The sequence below is a fragment of the Oryzias melastigma genome, linkage group LG1 (assembly GCF_002922805.2).
Source record: "Oryzias melastigma strain HK-1 linkage group LG1, ASM292280v2, whole genome shotgun sequence".
Classification (NCBI taxonomy): domain Eukaryota; kingdom Metazoa; phylum Chordata; class Actinopteri; order Beloniformes; family Adrianichthyidae; genus Oryzias; species Oryzias melastigma.
Window position 1 is genome coordinate 24,709,349 of NC_050512.1, and position 9,547 is coordinate 24,718,895.

The window sequence follows — 9,547 nt, forward strand, 5'->3', positions numbered from 1 at the left end:
AAATTTCCTACATGGTTTTTAAACCGAGACTCAAAGCTGCGGCTGCAGGTTTGATGGCTTAAGCCACGCCCCCATCTATCTGACATCAAACAGGAATTCACTGAGGAATGATGGGACAGAAATGCTTGTACTTTGGCTCAGAATGCTGGTTTTATCAGCATTGATCCATAGCAACCATCCAACTTTTAATGTCTGTGTCAGATGAATGTCTGTTTTTGCTTTCGTGTTTGTAATTTAAAAATTCCCACAGCAACCATGGCTAATTCTGAACAAGCTCTCCAAGACTTAACCGTGTAAAGACGTTTTCATTCACAAAAATGTGTTGCAGAATTCTTTTGCAGCATCACACTATAACACAGTGCCGACTATGACAACTTCATGATAAGAGGAAATGACTTTCTTTTAACTTTAGTAGGCTGATGGTTTAACAGGACATTTAGGGGTTAATGAAGATTTTTGAAATATTTCCTTAAGAGGACTTTTCTGTTTGGCTGTTAGAACAGACCAACAATGCTGATCCTAATGATTATTTCCTATAAAGACAATCATTGTTAGAATTTGAGGGGCAAATCTAAAAAAAGCGCAAACCAGAAGAGTTACTAAAAATGGTAGTTGTAGGTGGAATGGAATCAAGCTGATTTTAAAGCTGAACATTTCAATAAAGCAATTTTTTAAAAACAAAAACCAAACTATAGACATCAGGGGACAATTTCTCAGTAATAATGAAGACTAAAAGAGCACTGTTGTGTCTTCATAAATAAATCTCCTACCTTCAAGTCGTACTTGCGGTGCACAGTGAGCCGATGGCTGAATACATTCCGGGTCACCACCATGTACGTCTCCACGCCGTCCACGGTTAGCCTGTACATGCCCAGGAACTGAGGCAGCAGCGTGTTGCCATGACACTCCACGATAAACTGGAAACAGGGAGGGGGCAGCGATCGGTGTGGGAGGAAATGGACATTCGTTAGAAGGAGAAAAAAAAAAAGTTCATTTCTGCAGAACTGCATCCATGCAGAAATAAAAACCTTATCTTCTGGGTTTGAGCGACTTAAAAAGATGTTTTTAAAATGACGGAAACAAAAGATGAGAAACCAAAACAGAGCAGGGATTAAAAAGGATTAAAAAGGAAAAAGTTTGTGGTTATCAGTTTTTCACATAAATTAGAAGAAACTCTGATAAACGTTGATGATACTTTGGCTCTTTGAAGTTTAGGGGAGTCTGTTTGAGTAAGAATTTTAATTAGACGAGTTGCTGAGTCTTAAAGCATCTCTTTGAGATACAACTTTAAAATAAGCCAGCTTTAATTAAATTTTGGATTCACAGAGGATTTCCGATTCATCTGAAAAGTTTAAAAGGTCAAGGGAAATGAAAGGAGTACAAAAACGGAGCCCTGTGGCACCCTAAAGTCCAGAGGTGAGGCAGGTGAGCCCCTGTCTGACAGAAACCACTGATGTTAAGCAGCAGGATATTTCGTCATTTGTTTCTCGAGTCCACTTTGTTCAGCAGGTGTGAAAACACATCTGAACTCTGGAACGGTTCACTGGTATGAAAGCAAACACTCAATCCAGAAACCAGAGACACAAATCGACCCAAAAAATAAATATATGGAAACAAAGCAAAAACTGTTAAAACCATCGACTGTATGAAAGAACTGGACTGACCGGGTGTGACGTCACACAGAAAATTGTTACCTTTCAGCTCCAGTAAAATGAAGTCAATTTGGAAGCCTTTCCTTTTTTTTCCCCAACACAAACACAGCCATGTTGGACCCAGATAACTTCAGTAAGCAGTGATTGGTCCAAGTCGGTCAGAGCCATTGTTTCTATGGCAACTGTTGCTCGTGTAGAGTGAGCTTGTTGGAAGTCCACACCCCCACCTCTGGACAGCATGCTACACAAAATTTGACAAACATTTAGAGCGTTCGACATGAGACCACCTTCTTTTTGAGGGATCTAATAGGCCAGTTTATAACTTGAATAACTTTACAGAAAAAAATATTTTTAAAAAATTAGAATTATCAAGAACATGTTTTATAAAAGGCAGCAGAACAAGAATGTTTATTCTAATACATAGAATGACTAAATAGCATCTGATTAATTCTCTATAGATATCTATGGAATTTTGGATTCTTGGAACCAGCCGATACTTCCTGTTTGGAACGCGAAGGGGGAGAAGTCACTCAGTCCAGTTCTCAAATACAGTCAATGATAAAGTTGTGAAATGCCTCCTGGGTAAATCTGAAGGTAAACCTGTTTAGTGTGTGGTTCGGTCAGAGCTCGTCTGGGGAACAGGATAGAAGTATTTGGGTTTGTTTGAGGTGCTTTGGTCCAGGTGGAAACCGTGGTTCTTTCCTAATTGTCTCGAGTGGAAAAGGAAAACCTGAAAAGTTGAGTTTCATCACAAAACCTGATGAATTATGTGCGTGAACCCCAACCACTACATTTGGAGGGGTGGGGGAGACCAATTTACTTCATTTTTGTCCTGGTTCTGTCTCATATTTCTTCAGATATCCTGTATTTTGAGTAAGTGATTTTTTCATTCTGGCCTCCTCTTCCTCTCAGCTCTCTAACATTTGTGCTGAGAGGAAGGATTTGGGTGAGGAAGTTCCTCCGTCAGCCAGAACCTCCACCGCCTTATCCCTGCATCATGGTGGCCGTTACCTGGTGATATTTCTTCAGGATGCTGTGCATCTCGGCGATGTCTTCGCTGGAAATGGTTTTGATTACGAAGCGATGGTCGTAGCTGCACAGGAAGCGGTTACCAAAGCGACCCTGGGAGTCGCTGTTGAGCGGGGCGCTTCTGGTCAGAGAGTTCTGCCGAAGAAGGGGAAATAAAACCCGTCTACTGGTAATCCGGATCTTTCAGAAGAGCTACGTTTCACGGGGGGTTTAGTTTTTCACCTGGTAGTCCTGGTCGTCGATGCCGAACCGCTCCCTCAGGTTCCTGAACACCATGGGACAGTACTCTTTGAACTTGAAGCGACTCGGTAGGTTCTCTCTGAGACAAAAAAGACAGAGAATCAGTGAGAACACGGAAATTCAGAGGTTTGTTAATGAAAATGAGCCATTTCCAGAAACAGAAACCGTTAGTGAGTTGGGATTCAGCTGAACGATAATGAAGATGTCAGGAACCAGTCGCCTCCCTACTGGGGAGATGCTTCAAACCAGCTTAGATTAAGAGAATGTAGGTTCAAATCCACAGTTGGGTCATACCAAAAACTGATAATGGGACACCATGTTCACTCAGATGAACACTTATGGTAATTTAACTTCTAAATATCTAGAAACACACTCATTCTAGTATTCTTAGCCAGTTCTGGTTATTGCTTTTTTGGAAATTTTCAGCTGTTTTGTCTCTCATTGTAATTCCCTTCAAAATAAAAGTGCTTGGAATTGGGCACAGAAATAACATTAGAAAACTACAACTTTCCCTCCAATTTTTTTTATTTGTTATTTGAGGGATTGTTTGTTGCCGTCTCAGTTTCTCTCCCTTTATCCAGCACGTTGTTTTTAATGACCTAAAACTAGGTCAATCCATCATTTTCCTGCTGTTTCCTTCAGGTTCTCTGTCGTGTGTTTAGTCGGCTCATCCGGAGTCGATCGTGTGGAAAATGGCTTCATTCTGATTGATGAGGGCATTTCTACATTCACCACATGCTCTGCAAAGCAGTAAACGGCTGTACGTACTTGTTAAATAGGTGGTTGTCCACTTTGATCTTACTGTAAGCTTTAAAGTCGTCTGGCATCAACATAACTGGTACAGGCACATTACTTAACTCGTTGACCTGAGGAGAGGAAAAAAAAGAAAAAGATGAGTTGAGGTGTTGTAAATCAGCCTGTGACTGTAGGACAACCTTTGGGGTCCTCACTGATCTCTATAAATCTCAGAAGGTTGGGCCCGAGCGTGCCTGACAGGAGCCAAAGAAAATCTGTTCAACCTGGGTTGACCGCACCTCATGCCCCGTCTTTAAAAAAACAGTGTTGTAAGTTTACAGAAACAAGAAGCTAAAAGTTCCAGAAGAATTGAAAAAAGGGATGACAAGTTTCTGGACAAAAACAACCTCATTTCCTCCCTTAAAAAAACTAAAATCTACCAATTAAATGAAACTGAAAGTTCGAATGCGTGTTTCAGCTTCAGTCCAGTTCTTTATGGGGTCACCAGAGGTCACATGGATCAGTTTAGTGATTGTTTAGTTAACGTTAGCATGGTGGACGACCGTATCTGTGCAGACTTTAGAAACACAAGGATGAGCTCCTGTTCTCTGTTCTGTTTAGGACAAAAGAGATTTTATTTGCTAATAACAGAAGACACGATTTTACAGCTGCTTCTGTCCCAAACAGGGATAGAGAATCTAATATTTATGGTAATGAATTAGGGCTGGGTTAAATAAAAAACACAAATGATTTAAAATAAATACTGATTTGTCAAATCTATGAATAGATGTTCCATTGAAGGGATTTTTTGTGCTTTTATCAGAAATAAAACAACTTTCAGTTAGTTTTTAATGTAATTTAACAAGGAAAGTTCCACATTTATCATAAGCTTTGATAGAAATTTCGCTTTTTTTTTAAAAAATAGATTCTAAAACATGTTTTTGATTTTAATCAAAGATGGAGAAATTAAACAAAGATGAAATGATAACCCCTTTTTTGTGGCATCGAGTTTTAAATGTAATGAAATATTCTGAAAAACCCGGATGCTGTCAGACGTTAGTCAAGTTTGGAGCTCAGATTTGTCTTCATCTTGACCTCTATGTGGAAGAAAACAGTTCCAACATTTATGTAAAATATTTCAACATAAACTCAGCAGCTCTACTTCAGTAGCATCAAGACTTTAGATACTGAGAGTAAAAATTATTTAATGCATCGAAAAATTGCTAAATTAAATTTAAAGTTGATATTTACAAAAAAAAAAAAACTGAGGAAAAAAAACCTTTTCAATCGATTTTTCAGATTCATGACCTTTACCAGCATCGATATCAGATGTGGTGGGACACAGGTGAAGCCTGACGGCAGAGGTTTTTGACTGATGACCTCACAAAAAACAGAAGCGGTAGTTTGAGCTCAGATTTTGTAAAAGCTGAGCAAGTTTGGGCTGCACCAGAGCAGAGAATGCTGCGTCTTTCCTATGAGCTCCACTGAGAACGGAGCGGCTCTAAATGAAGGGGAACTGCAGCCTTCGTGTTACATCAGACCGGTTAATATTTCATGTTTGGTAGAGCAGCGAATATCAGATTTTCACGACAAACTCAAGATGTGCGAGTGTCACTCCGTTTCACATATAGAAAATGTGAGGGAATAGCAGCCTCGACATCACCTAAACGCCAGCAGACGTCCTCCTGGAAATTCTCCAGCATCGCTGCTCCATCTGATACGCACACGACTTTTGACTGTGAGAGGAGGGCTTTGAAGTGAGGGCTGTTTGATGCGTTTGAATCCGCCTCACACCCACAGAATCAACTCATCGGGCCTGAGCTGCACCCACACACCCAGTGCCAGAGTTCACCGCTCAAACCCTGGAGATGCTGTAGCCATAAACACATCATTAGCTGCTCCCCCGGATTCCTCAGCTGCACGGACTTCATGCAGAGGGTCAACGGCCTGCAGACCGGTCTGACACTGACTAGTTCAACACAAATCCTACAGAACTGGTCGAATAAGGGGTCGTCATCGTCCAAACACTCTTCTCTGCTGCCCAACAGTAAAGACGGATCATCACACCACAGATCCCACAGACAACAAAAAACACCCCCAAACTCATCCTGATGATGAAAATGAGACCAGGATTTACAGATAATTAGGAGATGAGTTATATGACTATTTAAGCATTTCCTAAAAACTCCCAAAATGTCTTAAAAATCAATCAAAACAAATTGATGACAAGATTCCAACAAATAAAGATTTTCGTTGATCTGAACCCACATTGACAACATCAGGACACACAAATCAACCATGCCGTGAAATCTGACCTTTGCGGAGGAACTGAGAGCATACGTGAACCTTTGGTGGACACATTTGCTATCAGACTTTTGCCAACTGTTCCAGTAATAGATCAACACAAACACTTGATTTGATAAGTCCGATGAAAAGTCAGCCGATCACCTAATCTTACAGTAGAAATTCAAACAAACAAAACTGACAGCTTTACCACAAGAGTATGCCATGCTAAAGTGGGTGTGGCCAGTTTAAGAAAAAAAAATTAGTAATTGTATTTTTTTCACTTTTCTCAGAATTTGGTTCAATTTTTGGGTCACGGTTTTGATGTTTGTGCATTACAAAAGAACAACAACAAAAAATTCAGATTATTTATTTATTGCCAATAAGCGTCTAACAATGAAGAAGAACCAATCAGTGTTTTTTAACCAAGCCTGGTGTAATGCATTAAAATATAAAATCAGTCTTACACATTTCAATGTAAACATACTGGTATGCAGCAGGGATGAAACAATTCACTCTACCCACAATTTGGTTCAAAGGCGTGACATACAGTTTCATTTTAAACAGAGATTTGTTGCATCCCTGTTGAACTTTACACATATTGGACCACCATCTTTTCAGATTGACAAAAGATCAAACGCTTCATAAAAGTCCAGCTGTGTTATGAAGTGACTCCTGAAGACTAAACAGCTGCAGGAGGGTAAACATTAATATTGTTTTATTTATTATAGTCTACTAAAATGCACCCATCTGTAGATTTTATTGAAATAGTGACCCACTCCAATCATCTTTTGATTTATTTTAGAAGTGTTGTCACTGGTCTTTTAATTGTATCACTTTCAGGCAAAAAGAAAAAAAATATGTTGTTTTTTAGAACACATTTTCTGCAGAGCTGCAGTAGTTCATTCAAAATTTGTCTCTGAGATGTGGATGGGAATGTTGATGTGGAGCAACCCCGACCCCCCTTCCCAACACCAATAACTGAGAACTCTGTTTATATTTTCTCCCATTAGCTTAGAGCCCTTCACACCCTTAACAATACTAGTGCAACAAAAAAGGCGAGCAATATTAGAGCTATCCTGCAGTACAGTTTGGGGCCAGATTCCACCTCAGATGAGGAAAACAAAGACGTACATGGATCTAATCAATTGTCTACAAGCGGATGCATCAGAATGGAGCTTGTGATGCCTATTGTGTTTGCTACTTTCATCTCTTTTTTCCCCCATCTGCTCGTGATTTGAACAAAGAAATACTCAGAAATGCGTTTTTAAGCACAACTGTCCTCCATCATTAAAAAACTACCACAAAAACATGCTAAAAACACAATTTTCATCACTTAAATTTGGTTCACTTTAGTTTAGACATTCAGTTGTCGTCAATTTTATACTCTAGAACCATACAAATCTGTTTACTCATGACTCATCATTTAAACTGAACAAATTGGGAATATTTATTGATACTTCTAACATTACAAAGTGACTAAAAAGATGGTTACACTTGAGAAGAAATAAATGAAACATATTGAAAATTCTATTTCAAATGATGTTGTAGTGTATTTTTTATATATATTTCACATGGATTTGGTGTTTAAATGTTAGTTTTGGCCTTTTAAACAGCAATTTAATACATCTGTGTCACATCATTATTTCACTTCTGGACATTTTGCCTCTACAGGTCTTCATCTAACCTCTCTGCAGAAATTTCCGTCACAGATTGAAATATATTTCCACCTCTGGAGTCTCTTAAACATGAGCTCCTGGGCTCTGGCCAAATAGGTCGGCTCGGTAATCCGCGCGCGCGCGCTCGCCTCGCGGGCAGCTTTCCGCGCATCAATCAAACGGCGAGAGCTCGCGCAGGTTCGGCAGACTCCATCATCTATCACCCAACCCGCCGCCCTCCTTCTCCTCCAACCACCGGAGCTTTTCATAGCAGCAGGAAGCCTCGGCCAAACGCGATAGATTTTCAGCTCTATTTATAAAGAAATGATGCGATAAACGGCTGGAGATCTCCGCAGCAGCTGCTTTTTTTTATCACAATCCGGAGAAAGCTGCTGCTGCTCCGGCTGCCAGACACGCCCCTCCTCACGCCTGCAGCCGCAGATCACGGCTTGGCAGCCGAACACCTCTCAATCCATAATCTATGACAGCAGATAATCCCCTCCACCACCACAGCCACGAGCCTAAAACTGTCAACGATTAAATCCCGTTATAGCAGAGCCGCTTTTCTACGAGAATCCCAACAGAAAATCTGCACAAAAAATGATAATAAATAAATGCTAGCAGCAGCTTCGCACACGAGCTGCTAGCCAAACCCGACAAACAGCAACATTCACGAGCCGTGAGGATAAATTCATTACAGAAAAGCCGCTTTGACAGATGAGAGCAGCTGGCTAACAGGTTAGCAAGCTAGCTTAAAAAAATCAAAACAACGGGACGCTGAGGAGGATGCACTGACTCACCGTGTGGTTGACTCCCCACATTAAAACGCTGAGAATGGGCTCGCTCGCGCGGAATAACTTCACTTTCTGTCCTATAAAATGCTTCTTTTTCGTCTTGGTTTTGCTGGCGCTGACGGCCGCTGCGCTGGTGCAGTTGGCTGACATGTCTGCGTTCAGACGGCGCTCTCAAAAACAATTCAAAAATAAAAAAAATAATAAAAATAAAAAACTGGGGGGAAAACTATGTTAAGTGTGTAAAACAACGGAGTTACGAGGGTGGAGAGCTCGATAAGTGCATCGTGGTCCAACTCTCGGTGCGTCTGTGGGTTGGCTGCGTTAATGGGAGTCAACGGTGGAGCATTTTGCGCCGTCACCACCCTTCCTCCGCCCGAGCAGGCCGCGGTGGAGTCCAGAGAGCGGCTAACCGGCCATCGGGCTACAGCGCAGCCGCGCGACTTTCTGATGAAATCGCGGCCTGTGGCGCAGAGGTGCCACCGTGCGGTGCCTCGCTTCCACTGGGCAGAGAAAACAAAAACAAACAAAACGAAACGAAAAAGTAACGGTTCCGTTTCACACACAGGCAAGTAATCCCCTCATGGTGTGCCCGGAGACTGCCGTCGGCCGCCGCCGCCAGCCGAACGCTGCGATCGGGTCTCCCTCAAGATGGCGCCCGCGCCGCATTTGACGGTTGACAGCGACCCCAACTGGTTGTTGTGGGAACTGCAGGGATTTTCACAGAAGGGGGCGCGGTCAGCAGGGCAGGGCAGCACAGATTAAATGTAATCTGGATTATGTAATCAGATGATAATTAAAATTTAAAATAGACTATCCAAACTTTTTTTCATTAATGTTTTTTCTTGTTATCTTAAAATAAAACCTGAAAATTATCTTTGTTCTTTTTTTTTGTTCAAATAGAAAAAAACGTTGATATTTACGTATACTGTATGCAGTCGTAAACAATAGAATATTCATACATCAACGCCCAACCCTTCAACAGCCAGGATAGGCACCGACTCCCACCAGCATTTGTTTGTTAAGGAGAGAGGCCGAGGATTATTCCCTCGTACCCTGAGCTGAACCCTCTGAATGCAGCCAGGGACCGGCAGATGCAAGTTGACCTAGACCAGAGACTCATCTTCCCCCAGAGATTGCAACAACCACACTGCGTCCA

The 9,547-nt window shown here is 41.4% G+C and overlaps 1 protein-coding gene across 1 annotated transcript in view; it reads right to left on the reverse strand.

Moving 5' to 3' along the window:
- LOC112156908 (phosphatidylinositol 5-phosphate 4-kinase type-2 beta) overlaps nucleotides 1-9,055 on the reverse strand; it is a 12,923-nt gene extending 3,868 nt beyond the window's left edge. Inside the window, exons 1-5 of the mRNA XM_024289270.2 lie at nucleotides 8,398-9,055; nucleotides 3,690-3,787; nucleotides 2,904-3,000; nucleotides 2,664-2,816; nucleotides 771-917 (exon numbers count right to left, since the gene is read on the reverse strand). Of these exons, the coding sequence (XP_024145038.1) occupies nucleotides 771-917; nucleotides 2,664-2,816; nucleotides 2,904-3,000; nucleotides 3,690-3,787; nucleotides 8,398-8,541 (639 nt within the window). The 5' untranslated portion in view covers nucleotides 8,542-9,055. The remainder of the gene's footprint in view (nucleotides 1-770; nucleotides 918-2,663; nucleotides 2,817-2,903; nucleotides 3,001-3,689; nucleotides 3,788-8,397) is intronic.
- Nucleotides 9,056-9,547: the final 492 nt, after the last annotated feature.